The sequence below is a fragment of the Primulina tabacum genome, chromosome 5 (assembly GCF_025594145.1).
Source record: "Primulina tabacum isolate GXHZ01 chromosome 5, ASM2559414v2, whole genome shotgun sequence".
Classification (NCBI taxonomy): Eukaryota; Viridiplantae; Streptophyta; class Magnoliopsida; order Lamiales; family Gesneriaceae; genus Primulina; species Primulina tabacum.
The window spans coordinates 14093289-14110448 of NC_134554.1; the positions used below are offsets into that span (position 1 = coordinate 14093289).

At 36.0% G+C, this 17160-nt stretch overlaps 4 protein-coding genes across 4 annotated transcripts; all 4 read right to left on the bottom strand.

The window, feature by feature from the left end:
• Positions 1 to 1669: 1669 nt before the first annotated feature.
• Positions 1670 to 3703, bottom strand: LOC142544828 (benzoate carboxyl methyltransferase-like). The gene is made up of 5 exons (XM_075651863.1): positions 3585 to 3703; positions 3283 to 3496; positions 3014 to 3184; positions 2266 to 2525; positions 1670 to 2189 (listed from the first exon to the last, which is right to left on the bottom strand). The coding sequence occupies exons 1-5, from the start codon at positions 3657 to 3659 to the stop codon at positions 1830 to 1832; spliced, it is 1080 nt and encodes a 359-aa protein (XP_075507978.1). The 5' UTR covers positions 3660 to 3703; the 3' UTR covers positions 1670 to 1829.
• Positions 3704 to 4728: 1025 nt separating this feature from the next.
• LOC142544829 (benzoate carboxyl methyltransferase-like) lies at positions 4729 to 7346 on the bottom strand. The gene is made up of 5 exons (XM_075651864.1): positions 7187 to 7346; positions 6248 to 6461; positions 5988 to 6163; positions 5522 to 5776; positions 4729 to 5284 (listed from the first exon to the last, which is right to left on the bottom strand). Exons 1-5 carry the CDS (start codon positions 7277 to 7279, stop codon positions 4928 to 4930), a joined length of 1095 nt encoding a protein of 364 aa, XP_075507979.1. The 5' UTR covers positions 7280 to 7346; the 3' UTR covers positions 4729 to 4927.
• Positions 7347 to 10750: 3404 nt separating this feature from the next.
• LOC142546868 (benzoate carboxyl methyltransferase-like) lies at positions 10751 to 12784 on the bottom strand. Its single transcript, XM_075654827.1, has 5 exons — positions 12666 to 12784; positions 12364 to 12577; positions 12095 to 12265; positions 11347 to 11606; positions 10751 to 11270 (listed from the first exon to the last, which is right to left on the bottom strand). The coding sequence occupies exons 1-5, from the start codon at positions 12738 to 12740 to the stop codon at positions 10911 to 10913; spliced, it is 1080 nt and encodes a 359-aa protein (XP_075510942.1). The 5' UTR covers positions 12741 to 12784; the 3' UTR covers positions 10751 to 10910.
• Positions 12785 to 13809: 1025 nt separating this feature from the next.
• LOC142546867 (benzoate carboxyl methyltransferase-like) lies at positions 13810 to 16426 on the bottom strand. Its single transcript, XM_075654826.1, has 5 exons — positions 16267 to 16426; positions 15329 to 15542; positions 15069 to 15244; positions 14603 to 14857; positions 13810 to 14365 (listed from the first exon to the last, which is right to left on the bottom strand). Exons 1-5 carry the CDS (start codon positions 16357 to 16359, stop codon positions 14009 to 14011), a joined length of 1095 nt encoding a protein of 364 aa, XP_075510941.1. The 5' UTR covers positions 16360 to 16426; the 3' UTR covers positions 13810 to 14008.
• Positions 16427 to 17160: the final 734 nt, after the last annotated feature.

The window sequence follows — 17160 nt, forward strand, 5'->3', positions numbered from 1 at the left end:
TGGGGCCTCATATCTCCTGGACTTAGGAATGGTCGAAGTCCGGAGCCCCAAGCCAGGTTTGAGAACCCTGGGCTTATGAATAACTAAGGTGCGGAGCCTTGGGCCGGGGAGCACGTCCCGGGACTTGGGAGTGGTCGAGGTGCGGAGCCCCGAGCTAGGGTACGGATCCCTGGATTTAATAGATAACCAGGGTGCGGAGCCCTGGCCTTCATGAATGGTCGAGGTACGGAGCCCCGAGCCAGGGTACGAATCCCTGGACTTAATAGATAACCGGGGTACGGGTCCCTGGACTTAAAATATGACCGAGGTACGGGTCCTCGGGCAAGGGTAAGGGTCCCTGGACTTAAAAGATGACCGATGTACGGGTTCCCGGGCCAGGGTACGGGTCCCTGGACTTAATAGATAACCGGGGTACGGGTCCCTGGACTTAAAAGATGACCGAGGTACGGGTCCCCGGGCCAGGGTACGGGTCTCTAGACTTAATAGATAACCAGGGTGCGGAGCCCTGACCTTCATGAATAGTCGAGGTACGGAGCCCCGAGTCAGGTTTGAGAACCCTGGGCTTAGATAATGTGTCGGGACCTCGTACCTCCCGGGCTTAAGATAACGTGCCGGGGTCTCATACCTCCCGGACTTTCAAGAATGTGTCAAGGCCTCGTACATCTCGGACTTTAGATAATGTGCCGGGGCCTCATACCTCCCGGACTTTCAAGAATGTGCCGGGGCCTCGTACCTCCCGGGCTTTAGATAATGTGCCGGGGCCTCGTACCTCCCGGGCTTAAGAGAATGTGCCGGGGAGTCGTACCTCCCGGGCTTTAGATAATGTGCCGGAGCCTCATACCTCCCTGACTTTCAAGAATGTGCCGGGGCCTCGTACCTCCCGGACTTTAGATAATGTGCCGGGGTCTCATACCTCCCGGACTTTAAAGAATGTGCTGGGGCCTCGTACCTCCCGGACTTTAGATAATGTGCCGGGGCCTCATACCTCCCGGACTTAAGATAATGTGCCGTGGCCTCATATCTCCCGGGCTTAAAAGATTTTGCTTTACCTGATGTATTAGTTTTATTAAATATCAAATCACTAACCTGGAAATATTGAATCCGAATTCATTTTCGGTAGAGTGAAACTTCTCTGGTTGAGCTTAATTAGGTGACTAATATAGCTGTATGCTAATGAGTGCATAGCAAATGCTCTTCATGCCAATCCGGGATAGCTGCTGAGTTTTGAGCCCATATGAAATCCACATATAAGATCTGAGTGCCGAGCTGGTCGGACTTGTATGTTTGCCAAGCAGAGTTGGATTTATTTTTGAATAGAAACCATATCTACGTCTTGAGCTCAATTTTCCACAAACTTTCTCGTAAGTATCTAAAGATAAAATCGAGATTTAACTTACAAACACGTATATATAGACTTTGAGTTGGTCTCTAAGATCTATTTCTGTGAGACATGTCAACTGATCATTCATACTTAAAAAAAAAAGTAATACTTTTAAACATAAAAATAAATATTTTTTTCATGAATTATATTGAGCTGTAGATCTGTTTCACAAAATTAATCTATGAGATTGCCTCACAAGACTTTTTGTAATAAATGTTTTCCCAAAACACTTGGTTTGCAAAATATTACCCAATTTAATTTTTTGTGCAAACAACATGAAAAAAAAATTGTAAAATCCCCTTTCATGAATTTTGAATCGAAATGAACTGGAAAAAAAAATCCAAATTCTATCCGTATATTTGGCTTTTCAGGTGAACTCAAGAAACCAACCCATAAATCTTGTAAAATATGTATTTTACAGAGCACGATCCTCTTTCATCTGACGGTATCATTTCCTTCTCAATGAGATGACCATAGTATAGTATGACGACTTCTGCTTTGACAAATGCGCAGCCACTTTGTTTGCATACCTCTCAAACACATCATCACATTTTATACAACTACCGAAATGACTCGCAAGCATTGGCTCGCTTAAAGCCCGAATGCAATTTGCCACGAGATTTGCACTTTCTTTTTCATCGAAAAAGGGTTCATGGGTGTTCCCGTGTGCATCCCACCGGACTCGAAAAACATCCTTCTTGCACAATTCGAAGGACCCTTCATTGATGATTATCGCCTCAGCTTCTTGTTGGAATGGTGTGTAGATAGGTACGTTAAAAGAATGCAAATCATCTTTCCTGATAATACCCTGAATTTAAGTAATTAAAGAGATGAAAATACCGAATATATTGTACCACCGTGGTTAAAAGTTTTAGAAGCCCTACCTCGGCCACCATTTCATCGAGTGTTTCTGCAAGCATTGTCAAATAAGCATTATCATCCATGGAAGAAGGATCTTCCACGGTTCTTCCTATAAATGATAACACCATGCGCCCACCGGAGACCATCTCTTCACCTCTCAAGCTTAGAAATTTGGAGAAATCTCGTTGGAATTGCTTCCCATATGCTTCGAATACCTCCCGAGGACTCGTTGTCGCCATGTATATATTTTCTTTGTTGTGTTTATCTAGTCCTTCGGGGACCTGTCTTTTGTACAGCAACAGTCGATTGTTCATATTGCAAAACATAATCGCAGGGAGATTTCTACGGAAGCCATTAAACTTATATTAGAGTTCTCAAACTTTGAGAACAAGTGATTTTCAAAGTTGTTTTCACCCTAACAGTGGTAGAGCTTTTAAAAATTTCCCCCCCTAAAAAATATAAACGATAATTTTAACGTGTACGTCTTAGTTTAAGAACAAGTGATTTCTAGGATTGGGCGCATGAATTACGTGCTCCAATCACTACCAATCTAATGCTTTAGATTTAATTTGGGCGTAAGATACACCTCAAGTAAAATTTAAACATATTGTGAAAATTGGTAATAACAAAATCAGATCTACATTTTTATCATGTATCATGCATATAGTTGAGTCATATGATATTTTTTTCTTCCAGAAATCGTAGTTGGTGCCACAAAATTTAGATAAAAAAGTAAAGTGTTAGCTCGAATATATGTACAAAAACATGCATGAGAAAGCCAATGAACGCTGTATGAAGAATAAGCAAAGTGAAGACTCCTGTCTGGAAATAATCTGCCGTAGAAAGACCCCGGTAAGCCATATATACAGCATCGTGATCTTTCAACAGCTTTCTCATCGTAGAAACTTTGTACCAATTTGAACAAATTGTTGAAGTCATTTTCTGCGGGGAGAAATCCAGAATATTAATAGATATTTTTTCATTGAAACTAAAGGAGTACTGGAATATTCCATTTCTCTCAGGCCATATTGTTCGATCACCTGGAAGATCATTCAGAAAAATCTGAATCTCCTGAAATCTAACACTCAAATCTTGGAAAATATCCATGATATGGGATATGACCAAAAGGGTATTCGGGCCGGAAGCACAACCCAAATCCACCATCTTGAAACAGCATTCGGGGAATCCCTCTTTTTCAATCATATCTTCTAAAGTTTCATCTAAAATAGGCCATGTTTTTGATACCACAACTCTCTGCAAGAAACTTATATCAAGATGTTACAGTATTTTAATAAGTGGCTGCTTGATTTTATGTGATAATAATTAGAGTTAAAGTAATTACTTGAAGGCCAGAGTTGTTGGCGTAGCTTGTTCTGTCATCTCCTGCGTTCATACCAATAATTTTCTTGAATTCCATCTCACTCTATGAATTGTCGAAAGTAGGAAATTAGCAATACGTATATCTACAGACGTGTATGTGTGGAGGTATATATTAATGTTTTCATACCGGTCTATTTTAAAAACAATCCAACCATCGGACCGGAATACTTGTTATTTTATATAAATATTAATACTATTTAATGAATAAATATTTTAAATTTTAAAATCTAAAACAATCTTTCTGCGCGCGTGAAGGGAGATATCTAAAAAAGAGCAAACGTTATGTTTATTGATTTTAAATTAATCATAATGTTTTTCTTGCTAGAGTTTACTTCATTTATTGAAAGTGGGCTATTGCTATATGCTACCCTTGGGATTTCTTAATCCTATTAACTTAACTCGATTACATGTGCTAATAACTTGATTCCCAAACAAAAATGGTCAAAATTTTTTATATATAAAAAAATGAAGCGAAATTTAACTTATTACTGAAAACTCCATTTAAGACTAACTACTTGGAGAAAAAATATATTTTTGGGATATAAGTTGTTGTTTTTGAGTTTTAGTTATATTGTCAATTAATTTATGATCTTTGTCTACTGATTACAATTTTAGTTATTTTTTTACCATTTTGTTGATGTGGAGAGAAAAATTATGATGTGTCACTAAAAATTACTAAGATGATTTTGTACATTGATAATGTGTCTGTTATCAGTATTTTGACAAAAAAATGAGTAAAATTTTAAAAAATACAGATTAGTAAAATAAGACCGTGAATTGACGACAACTTAACCAAAAACTTAATTTTATGAAACAAATGATTAAATTAAAAAAATTTCACAATTGATATTTTAGCAATTAATTTTACCCACCACGATATCTAATGAACTCATGCTCTATGAATTAACAATTTTCTTTAGCTAAAATAAAATATATAAAACAGATCATCCTCGTCGAAACTGTGAATTTGAGATCCATAATTTGAAATATCTCAATAACACCCTCTAATTAAATTCTTATTTCATGATCCAGGCAAGCATATTGCTGACAGTTGGGCAAATAAGATTAAGAAATTTTTATGTTCCTTATAATCTAAGCATGTCACTTAGTATTATTTATACATAATATTTAGAAGTGATCATAAATCACAATTCCAACTGGTGTTTTTAATTCCTTATAGTTTTAAGTTCGTCGTATTAGCCTATGCATAACATTATATATTATATATATATACATAACAAAGGGTGTTTGATGCACTATGATCCGCTCGTTTCATAGCTCATCAAACGTCCAAGCATCTTTTCGTCATTTCCTTCTCAAAGAGATGGCTATTGTAAAGATTGATGGCTCCTTAGACAAATGCTCAGCCAATTTTTCTGCATACTTTTCGAATACCACATTATAACTCATGTTCCCGCCAAAGTGGCTGGCCATCAATGGTTCAAGTACAGCCCGAACACCATCTGCCACAACTTTTGCACTTCTCTTTTTTTCGAAAAGTAAACCTTCTACGTCTTGGCTAGGATCCCATAGGACTGGATAGCCGTCCATCCTGTCCAATTTGAAGGACCCTTCGTCGCTGATGATAGTCTCAACTTCTTGTGGGCACGGGGTGTATATAGGCACATTAAAAGAATATAGATCATCTTTCTTGATCAGCCCCTATATATATATATTCGCACATCAGGTAAATGGATTTTTAATATATCTAAAAGAACGCTTGGAGTGTCTATCCTAATGAGACATGACCAAATTTTAATATTTGGATTCTTAACCCATGGTCTGAAATTTCATAAAAATGTGAAGGACCACTTCATCCAATAATGTCAAGAATATGAGGAGAATTACTAACTGAAATGAATTTATTGACAAATCCCCGAAATGGTAGTAGAACATTACCTCAACGACCATGTCATGAAGTATTTCTGCAAGAATTGTGCCATTTTCATTTTCATCTATGGAAGAGGTATCTTCTATAGGCCGTCCAACTATTGACAACACCATACGCCCACCGCAGACAAATTCCTCACCTCTCGCACTTGGGAATTTCGAGAAATCTCTTCGAAATTGGTTTGCATATGCTTCCAATACCTTTGCGGGACTTGTCATGGCTATGTATATGTTTTCCTTATTGTCCTCAAGTCCTTCGGGAACCTGTCAACGCCAAATATGGTCTATCATTAGGCATCATAAGATTTAAACAATAAGTACTCTAATAAATACTTATGGGGATCGGAACACTCGTAGATATTATGATATGTCATCTGATATTTTAAACCAAGTAAAAACTCCTTAAAAAGAAAGAAAGTAAACCCCTTTAATTTTGGACATTTATTAAACATAAATAGTGCATCTAAGCACATACCTTAGAGAGCCAATGGATGCTGTAAGAAGAATAAGCGAAGTGCATACTCTTGCTTGGAAACTTTCTATCATAGAAAGATCCTGGCGAGCCATATACAAAGCATTGCTGCTTCATTTTCGTTCCTTTTTCTTTGTAGAAATTTTGCAGCAATTTGAACAAATTGTTGAAGTCATTATCTATTGGAACAAAACCACACATTTAGTGGAGGGTGGGCTTTAGATATTCGAGTAATGAAATTTAAAGGAATTCATTTTATTCACCTGGAAGATCATTCAGAAAAACTTGAATTTCTTGAAATCTGTCACGAAAATTTTGCAGAGTATCCACGATATGGGAGGCGACTAACAATGTATTTGGGCCTGATGCGCAACCAAAATCCACCATCTTGAAGCAACATTCCTCGAAGATCTCATTATCAACCATATTTTTCAGGGTTTCATCTAATATGACCCATGTTTTTGTTATGGCATATTTCTGAGAAAATAAGAATGAAACGTCAATTCAAATTTTCTATGCTCATAATGAATGTTCTCCTTTTCTATTTTTTTAAAATAATTTATGAGGGAAATATATGGAGATATAATTAATTACTAGTTCCATCTTTGCTAAATAATATATAGAATATGAAATTATAAGCGATAATTTAATTTTCAAATATTTTACAAACCAAAATAAAGTGACTAATAAATTTTAAAATTTGATGGATTATTTATTTAATTTCAAAATCAAGTAACAATCTTTTGTAGTTTATAATAGGATTACATGTTTCAAAGAGTGAAGGATATTTTACGAATAAAAAAAAAAAAGTTTAACCAATAAAGCCCTCTTGCTTAATATTTAGCTTGTGATAGACCGTGTGTGTAAAAAATTAATGATAAATTTGAGATGTGTTGGTTAATTTAATTTGGATGGTAAGTTAAATAAGAGGTTGCTTAATATATGGATGATTTGCAAATAGATTATATATATATATTTTTTTTCTTTTTTATTTTTGCGAAAAAAGTCTCGGTCCATCCAAAACATGTCATCTACATGCAGTATCATGTATTGATGTCTATTTTGTTTAATATTTTTACATCTTGGTCGTCGCAAAAGATCTTGATAGTACAATTGTAATTTTCATAATCGTTTCGTCGGATTTCTAATTTAATAATATAGATAGATAAGTGTCGATATAGACATAAACATAGATTAATTACCTGAAGAGTTGAGTTTTTGGCATAGCTAGTTTCACCATCACCTTTATTCATATGTAGAACTTTCTTCGACTCCATTTTCACTACTTTGCACATGAATTTCTACATGGGGTATAAATCGCTATTTATAATACATGTGAAAGAAACATAAATTGAAGTATTCCTAAAATCGTTCTACTGAAGATCACACGTTTATTTCACCAACTGTTCCTGACCACTTAATATATTTTTAAATAGATAATATTATTAATCACCAAAAATTTCCATCCATTTAGTTCTAATTATTTCCCTCCTACCCCGCGAAAGATTACTGCCCCTTTTGGTTTTGTCAAACGTTAATAATTTTATCCTAAATATCTCAATACACAAATTTCAAATGCGGGGGCTATACCTATCCTATCCCTATCCCTATCCCTATCCCTATCCCACAAAATAAATTATATATATATTTAAAATTATTATTGTATAAATTCATACATTTTCCATACAAACTACAAATATATTTAATAAAGTTGTACCACTAATTTTTAGAAAAACAATCAATCATTTTTAAATAATAATAATTAAAAAAAGTAACTGTCCCCAGATATATACGCTAGTCTTAATTATTTTTTATGAAATTGAAAAGCCAACCAATCGCCAACAAATGAAATGGCGCCGAGTAAAATCAAAACAAAGAACCGCGTAAATTAGATTAAATTCGAGATCATTTTGAGAAAGCATCTTTTACACTTGATTAAATATATTAGAAACACAATAATAAATTTGTTATCATCAAAATAAAAAATGTTAGAGTTTCTAAATCCAACAATATCCCCTTTTTAATATCAAAAAACTTGAATAAATAATGATTTCAACTAATATATTTCTCCGCCTTTTTGTATAAATCAAACTACCATATTTTCAAAACTATTTAAGCACACATTTTTCTCCATCTCAATATTTAAAATCAATCTTGATGCGACCCGGGCGAAATGAGTGAGCAGGGTCGGGTGCTCCACCGGATCTGCTATCAAAATGATGAAGGAAATAAGAGCAATGTAGATATCTGAACCAGAAGCTTCTTTCCCAGGCGGAGAGGATTTCTTGAACTCAAGAAGGTAACCACGTGAATGGGCGCCGGAGGGGTGTCCGGCGTGGCCACTCCGATGCTTAAGTCAGTGAATGATTTAAGCTAAGAACCAATGTAACCAAGTGATGGTTGTGATATTGATGTGAATGAATGAATGTAAATGTAAAGAGAGAACCTGATATTTATAGTAGGAGAAGTAATGATGACCTCGTTCTCCGTGCTACCTACTAATTATAGTAGGACAGCTGAGCACACCCTATATTCTGACATGTCAAATCTCATACTGGTCACATCCAGCCCATCTGATTTTGTCAACCCCTCGGCCTGGTGTCAGAGATGGGACAGTCGCCCACATCCTATTCTGCTAGTTTACTCGAGTGCGGTGCTTATATCGAGGTGGCCCGGGTAGAAAGTTCTCGGGAGCTTGATCGAGAGCCCGAGCATTTGATAACCCGAAGAGAAGTCGTCTCGATCTTTCAACTGTTCGGCCTCTGGTGACCCTTCTAATAGATTTACCCTGACTTGAGCTATCTGCTAGATATCCCAGGTCGTCCGTGACCCGGGCACAAGAATCGTCCATGACTCGGGCACAACCCGGGCTATCCCGAGGGTATCATCACTCCCTCCTTAAATAGTCGGGCTAGAATCATACTCGCTGTCCCGATTAGTCTTGTGTGCCCGATCATGGAAAATATTTAGTTTGTCTGTAAAAGCATCGGGGGCTTCATGTATCCCAGAGATGGGATGAAATGCCGGAGTCTTACGTCTTATGGACTTGAGATAAGATGCCGGGACCTCATGTCTTCCGGGCTTTAAAATAGATTGCTGGGGCCTCATATCTCCTGGACTTAGGAATGGTCGAAGTCCGGAGCCCCAAGCCAGGTTTGAGAACCCTGGGCTTATGAATAACTAAGGTGCGGAGCCTTGGGCCGGGGAGCACGTCCCGGGACTTGGGAGTGGTCGAGGTGCGGAGCCCCGAGCTAGGGTACGGATCCCTGGATTTAATAGATAACCAGGGTGCGGAGCCCTGGCCTTCATGAATGGTCGAGGTACGGAGCCCCGAGCCAGGGTACGAATCCCTGGACTTAATAGATAACCGGGGTACGGGTCCCTGGACTTAAAATATGACCGAGGTACGGGTCCTCGGGCAAGGGTAAGGGTCCCTGGACTTAAAAGATGACCGATGTACGGGTTCCCGGGCCAGGGTACGGGTCCCTGGACTTAATAGATAACCGGGGTACGGGTCCCTGGACTTAAAAGATGACCGAGGTACGGGTCCCCGGGCCAGGGTACGGGTCTCTAGACTTAATAGATAACCAGGGTGCGGAGCCCTGACCTTCATGAATAGTCGAGGTACGGAGCCCCGAGTCAGGTTTGAGAACCCTGGGCTTAGATAATGTGTCGGGACCTCGTACCTCCCGGGCTTAAGATAACGTGCCGGGGTCTCATACCTCCCGGACTTTCAAGAATGTGTCAAGGCCTCGTACATCTCGGACTTTAGATAATGTGCCGGGGCCTCATACCTCCCGGACTTTCAAGAATGTGCCGGGGCCTCGTACCTCCCGGGCTTTAGATAATGTGCCGGGGCCTCGTACCTCCCGGGCTTAAGAGAATGTGCCGGGGAGTCGTACCTCCCGGGCTTTAGATAATGTGCCGGAGCCTCATACCTCCCTGACTTTCAAGAATGTGCCGGGGCCTCGTACCTCCCGGACTTTAGATAATGTGCCGGGGTCTCATACCTCCCGGACTTTAAAGAATGTGCTGGGGCCTCGTACCTCCCGGACTTTAGATAATGTGCCGGGGCCTCATACCTCCCGGACTTAAGATAATGTGCCGTGGCCTCATATCTCCCGGGCTTAAAAGATTTTGCTTTACCTGATGTATTAGTTTTATTAAATATCAAATCACTAACCTGGAAATATTGAATCCGAATTCATTTTCGGTAGAGTGAAACTTCTCTGGTTGAGCTTAATTAGGTGACTAATATAGCTGTATGCTAATGAGTGCATAGCAAATGCTCTTCATGCCAATCCGGGATAGCTGCTGAGTTTTGAGCCCATATGAAATCCACATATAAGATCTGAGTGCCGAGCTGGTCGGACTTGTATGTTTGCCAAGCAGAGTTGGATTTATTTTTGAATAGAAACCATATCTACGTCTTGAGCTCAATTTTCCACAAACTTTCTCGTAAGTATCTAAAGATAAAATCGAGATTTAACTTACAAACACGTATATATAGACTTTGAGTTGGTCTCTAAGATCTATTTCTGTGAGACATGTCAACTGATCATTCATACTTAAAAAAAAAAGTAATACTTTTAAACATAAAAATAAATATTTTTTTCATGAATTATATTGAGCTGTAGATCTGTTTCACAAAATTAATCTATGAGATTGCCTCACAAGACTTTTTGTAATAAATGTTTTCCCAAAACACTTGGTTTGCAAAATATTACCCAATTTAATTTTTTGTGCAAACAACATGAAAAAAAAATTGTAAAATCCCCTTTCATGAATTTTGAATCGAAATGAACTGGAAAAAAAAATCCAAATTCTATCCGTATATTTGGCTTTTCAGGTGAACTCAAGAAACCAACCCATAAATCTTGTAAAATATGTATTTTACAGAGCACGATCCTCTTTCATCTGACGGTATCATTTCCTTCTCAATGAGATGACCATAGTATAGTATGACGACTTCTGCTTTGACAAATGCGCAGCCACTTTGTTTGCATACCTCTCAAACACATCATCACATTTTATACAACTACCGAAATGACTCGCAAGCATTGGCTCGCTTAAAGCCCGAATGCAATTTGCCACGAGATTTGCACTTTCTTTTTCATCGAAAAAGGGTTCATGGGTGTTCCCGTGTGCATCCCACCGGACTCGAAAAACATCCTTCTTGCACAATTCGAAGGACCCTTCATTGATGATTATCGCCTCAGCTTCTTGTTGGAATGGTGTGTAGATAGGTACGTTAAAAGAATGCAAATCATCTTTCCTGATAATACCCTGAATTTAAGTAATTAAAGAGATGAAAATACCGAATATATTGTACCACCGTGGTTAAAAGTTTTAGAAGCCCTACCTCGGCCACCATTTCATCGAGTGTTTCTGCAAGCATTGTCAAATAAGCATTATCATCCATGGAAGAAGGATCTTCCACGGTTCTTCCTATAAATGATAACACCATGCGCCCACCGGAGACCATCTCTTCACCTCTCAAGCTTAGAAATTTGGAGAAATCTCGTTGGAATTGCTTCCCATATGCTTCGAATACCTCCCGAGGACTCGTTGTCGCCATGTATATATTTTCTTTGTTGTGTTTATCTAGTCCTTCGGGGACCTGTCTTTTGTACAGCAACAGTCGATTGTTCATATTGCAAAACATAATCGCAGGGAGATTTCTACGGAAGCCATTAAACTTATATTAGAGTTCTCAAACTTTGAGAACAAGTGATTTTCAAAGTTGTTTTCACCCTAACAGTGGTAGAGCTTTTAAAAATTTCCCCCCCTAAAAAATATAAACGATAATTTTAACGTGTACGTCTTAGTTTAAGAACAAGTGATTTCTAGGATTGGGCGCATGAATTACGTGCTCCAATCACTACCAATCTAATGCTTTAGATTTAATTTGGGCGTAAGATACACCTCAAGTAAAATTTAAACATATTGTGAAAATTGGTAATAACAAAATCAGATCTACATTTTTATCATGTATCATGCATATAGTTGAGTCATATGATATTTTTTTCTTCCAGAAATCGTAGTTGGTGCCACAAAATTTAGATAAAAAAGTAAAGTGTTAGCTCGAATATATGTACAAAAACATGCATGAGAAAGCCAATGAACGCTGTATGAAGAATAAGCAAAGTGAAGACTCCTGTCTGGAAATAATCTGCCGTAGAAAGACCCCGGTAAGCCATATATACAGCATCGTGATCTTTCAACAGCTTTCTCATCGTAGAAACTTTGTACCAATTTGAACAAATTGTTGAAGTCATTTTCTGCGGGGAGAAATCCAGAATATTAATAGATATTTTTTCATTGAAACTAAAGGAGTACTGGAATATTCCATTTCTCTCAGGCCATATTGTTCGATCACCTGGAAGATCATTCAGAAAAATCTGAATCTCCTGAAATCTAACACTCAAATCTTGGAAAATATCCATGATATGGGATATGACCAAAAGGGTATTCGGGCCGGAAGCACAACCCAAATCCACCATCTTGAAACAGCATTCGGGGAATCCCTCTTTTTCAATCATATCTTCTAAAGTTTCATCTAAAATAGGCCATGTTTTTGATACCACAACTCTCTGCAAGAAACTTATATCAAGATGTTACAGTATTTTAATAAGTGGCTGCTTGATTTTATGTGATAATAATTAGAGTTAAAGTAATTACTTGAAGGCCAGAGTTGTTGGCGTAGCTTGTTCTGTCATCTCCTGCGTTCATACCAATAATTTTCTTGAATTCCATCTCACTCTATGAATTGTCGAAAGTAGGAAATTAGCAATACGTATATCTACAGACGTGTATGTGTGGAGGTATATATTAATGTTTTCATACCGGTCTATTTTAAAAACAATCCAACCATCGGACCGGAATACTTGTTATTTTATATAAATATTAATACTATTTAATGAATAAATATTTTAAATTTTAAAATCTAAAACAATCTTTCTGCGCGCGTGAAGGGAGATATCTAAAAAAGAGCAAACGTTATGTTTATTGATTTTAAATTAATCATAATGTTTTTCTTGCTAGAGTTTACTTCATTTATTGAAAGTGGGCTATTGCTATATGCTACCCTTGGGATTTCTTAATCCTATTAACTTAACTCGATTACATGTGCTAATAACTTGATTCCCAAACAAAAATGGTCAAAATTTTTTATATATAAAAAAATGAAGCGAAATTTAACTTATTACTGAAAACTCCATTTAAGACTAACTACTTGGAGAAAAAATATATTTTTGGGATATAAGTTGTTGTTTTTGAGTTTTAGTTATATTGTCAATTAATTTATGATCTTTGTCTACTGATTACAATTTTAGTTATTTTTTTACCATTTTGTTGATGTGGAGAGAAAAATTATGATGTGTCACTAAAAATTACTAAGATGATTTTGTACATTGATAATGTGTCTGTTATCAGTATTTTGACAAAAAAATGAGTAAAATTTTAAAAAATACAGATTAGTAAAATAAGACCGTGAATTGACGACAACTTAACCAAAAACTTAATTTTATGAAACAAATGATTAAATTAAAAAAATTTCACAATTGATATTTTAGCAATTAATTTTACCCACCACGATATCTAATGAACTCATGCTCTATGAATTAACAATTTTCTTTAGCTAAAATAAAATATATAAAACAGATCATCCTCGTCGAAACTGTGAATTTGAGATCCATAATTTGAAATATCTCAATAACACCCTCTAATTAAATTCTTATTTCATGATCCAGGCAAGCATATTGCTGACAGTTGGGCAAATAAGATTAAGAAATTTTTATGTTCCTTATAATCTAAGCATGTCACTTAGTATTATTTATACATAATATTTAGAAGTGATCATAAATCACAATTCCAACTGGTGTTTTTAATTCCTTATAGTTTTAAGTTCGTCGTATTAGCCTATGCATAACATTATATATTATATATATATACATAACAAAGGGTGTTTGATGCACTATGATCCGCTCGTTTCATAGCTCATCAAACGTCCAAGCATCTTTTCGTCATTTCCTTCTCAAAGAGATGGCTATTGTAAAGATTGATGGCTCCTTAGACAAATGCTCAGCCAATTTTTCTGCATACTTTTCGAATACCACATTATAACTCATGTTCCCGCCAAAGTGGCTGGCCATCAATGGTTCAAGTACAGCCCGAACACCATCTGCCACAACTTTTGCACTTCTCTTTTTTTCGAAAAGTAAACCTTCTACGTCTTGGCTAGGATCCCATAGGACTGGATAGCCGTCCATCCTGTCCAATTTGAAGGACCCTTCGTCGCTGATGATAGTCTCAACTTCTTGTGGGCACGGGGTGTATATAGGCACATTAAAAGAATATAGATCATCTTTCTTGATCAGCCCCTATATATATATATTCGCACATCAGGTAAATGGATTTTTAATATATCTAAAAGAACGCTTGGAGTGTCTATCCTAATGAGACATGACCAAATTTTAATATTTGGATTCTTAACCCATGGTCTGAAATTTCATAAAAATGTGAAGGACCACTTCATCCAATAATGTCAAGAATATGAGGAGAATTACTAACTGAAATGAATTTATTGACAAATCCCCGAAATGGTAGTAGAACATTACCTCAACGACCATGTCATGAAGTATTTCTGCAAGAATTGTGCCATTTTCATTTTCATCTATGGAAGAGGTATCTTCTATAGGCCGTCCAACTATTGACAACACCATACGCCCACCGCAGACAAATTCCTCACCTCTCGCACTTGGGAATTTCGAGAAATCTCTTCGAAATTGGTTTGCATATGCTTCCAATACCTTTGCGGGACTTGTCATGGCTATGTATATGTTTTCCTTATTGTCCTCAAGTCCTTCGGGAACCTGTCAACGCCAAATATGGTCTATCATTAGGCATCATAAGATTTAAACAATAAGTACTCTAATAAATACTTATGGGGATCGGAACACTCGTAGATATTATGATATGTCATCTGATATTTTAAACCAAGTAAAAACTCCTTAAAAAGAAAGAAAGTAAACCCCTTTAATTTTGGACATTTATTAAACATAAATAGTGCATCTAAGCACATACCTTAGAGAGCCAATGGATGCTGTAAGAAGAATAAGCGAAGTGCATACTCTTGCTTGGAAACTTTCTATCATAGAAAGATCCTGGCGAGCCATATACAAAGCATTGCTGCTTCATTTTCGTTCCTTTTTCTTTGTAGAAATTTTGCAGCAATTTGAACAAATTGTTGAAGTCATTATCTATTGGAACAAAACCACACATTTAGTGGAGGGTGGGCTTTAGATATTCGAGTAATGAAATTTAAAGGAATTCATTTTATTCACCTGGAAGATCATTCAGAAAAACTTGAATTTCTTGAAATCTGTCACGAAAATTTTGCAGAGTATCCACGATATGGGAGGCGACTAACAATGTATTTGGGCCTGATGCGCAACCAAAATCCACCATCTTGAAGCAACATTCCTCGAAGATCTCATTATCAACCATATTTTTCAGGGTTTCATCTAATATGACCCATGTTTTTGTTATGGCATATTTCTGAGAAAATAAGAATGAAACGTCAATTCAAATTTTCTATGCTCATAATGAATGTTCTCCTTTTCTATTTTTTTAAAATAATTTATGAGGGAAATATATGGAGATATAATTAATTACTAGTTCCATCTTTGCTAAATAATATATAGAATATGAAATTATAAGCGATAATTTAATTTTCAAATATTTTACAAACCAAAATAAAGTGACTAATAAATTTTAAAATTTGATGGATTATTTATTTAATTTCAAAATCAAGTAACAATCTTTTGTAGTTTATAATAGGATTACATGTTTCAAAGAGTGAAGGATATTTTACGAATAAAAAAAAAAAAGTTTAACCAATAAAGCCCTCTTGCTTAATATTTAGCTTGTGATAGACCGTGTGTGTAAAAAATTAATGATAAATTTGAGATGTGTTGGTTAATTTAATTTGGATGGTAAGTTAAATAAGAGGTTGCTTAATATATGGATGATTTGCAAATAGATTATATATATATATTTTTTTCTTTTTTATTTTTGCGAAAAAAGTCTCGGTCCATCCAAAACATGTCATCTACATGCAGTATCATGTATTGATGTCTATTTTGTTTAATATTTTTACATCTTGGTCGTCGCAAAAGATCTTGATAGTACAATTGTAATTTTCATAATCGTTTCGTCGGATTTCTAATTTAATAATATAGATAGATAAGTGTCGATATAGACATAAACATAGATTAATTACCTGAAGAGTTGAGTTTTTGGCATAGCTAGTTTCACCATCACCTTTATTCATATGTAGAACTTTCTTCGACTCCATTTTCACTACTTTGCACATGAATTTCTACATGGGGTATAAATCGCTATTTATAATACATGTGAAAGAAACATAAATTGAAGTATTCCTAAAATCGTTCTACTGAAGATCACACGTTTATTTCACCAACTGTTCCTGACCACTTAATATATTTTTAAATAGATAATATTATTAATCACCAAAAATTTCCATCCATTTAGTTCTAATTATTTCCCTCCTACCCCGCGAAAGATTACTGCCCCTTTTGGTTTTGTCAAACGTTAATAATTTTATCCTAAATATCTCAATACACAAATTTCAAATGCGGGGGCTATACCTATCCTATCCCTATCCCTATCCCTATCCCTATCCCACAAAATAAATTATATATATATTTAAAATTATTATTGTATAAATTCATACATTTTCCATACAAACTACAAATATATTTAATAAAGTTGTACCACTAATTTTTAGAAAAACAATCAATCATTTTTAAATAATAATAATTAAAAAAAGTAACTGTCCCCAGATATATACGCTAGTCTTAATTATTTTTTATGAAATTGAAAAGCCAACCAATCGCCAACAAATGAAATGGCGCCGAGTAAAATCAAAACAAAGAACCGCGTAAATTAGATTAAATTCGAGATCATTTTGAGAAAGCATCTTTTACACTTGATTAAATATATTAGAAACACAATAATAAATTTGTTATCATCAAAATAAAAAATGTTAGAGTTTCTAAATCCAACAATATCCCCTTTTTAATATCAAAAAACTTGAATAAATAATGATTTCAACTAATATATTTCTCCGCCTTTTTGTATAAATCAAACTACC

Bases quoted from the DNA above. Each gene is read 5' to 3' on its own strand.
- LOC142544828 (XM_075651863.1), bottom strand. From the start codon at position 3,659: ATGGAATTCAAGAAAATTATTGGTATGAACGCAGGAGATGACAGAACA. The intron at 3,497-3,584 runs GTAATTACTTTA...AGTTTCTTGCAG, and splicing joins CCAACAACTCTGGCCTTCAA to AGAGTTGTGGTATCAAAAAC. The intron at 2,190-2,265 runs GTAGGGCTTCTA...ACTTAAATTCAG, and splicing joins TCGATGAAATGGTGGCCGAG to GGTATTATCAGGAAAGATGA.
- LOC142544829 (XM_075651864.1), bottom strand. From the start codon at position 7,279: ATGTGCAAAGTAGTGAAAATGGAGTCGAAGAAAGTTCTACATATGAAT. The intron at 6,462-7,186 runs GTAATTAATCTA...TTATTTTCTCAG, and splicing joins CCAAAAACTCAACTCTTCAG to AAATATGCCATAACAAAAAC. The intron at 6,164-6,247 runs GTGAATAAAATG...TTGTTCCAATAG, and splicing joins TTTTCTGAATGATCTTCCAG to ATAATGACTTCAACAATTTG.
- LOC142546868 (XM_075654827.1), bottom strand. From the start codon at position 12,740: ATGGAATTCAAGAAAATTATTGGTATGAACGCAGGAGATGACAGAACA. The intron at 12,578-12,665 runs GTAATTACTTTA...AGTTTCTTGCAG, and splicing joins CCAACAACTCTGGCCTTCAA to AGAGTTGTGGTATCAAAAAC. The intron at 11,271-11,346 runs GTAGGGCTTCTA...ACTTAAATTCAG, and splicing joins TCGATGAAATGGTGGCCGAG to GGTATTATCAGGAAAGATGA.
- LOC142546867 (XM_075654826.1), bottom strand. From the start codon at position 16,359: ATGTGCAAAGTAGTGAAAATGGAGTCGAAGAAAGTTCTACATATGAAT. The intron at 15,543-16,266 runs GTAATTAATCTA...TTATTTTCTCAG, and splicing joins CCAAAAACTCAACTCTTCAG to AAATATGCCATAACAAAAAC. The intron at 15,245-15,328 runs GTGAATAAAATG...TTGTTCCAATAG, and splicing joins TTTTCTGAATGATCTTCCAG to ATAATGACTTCAACAATTTG.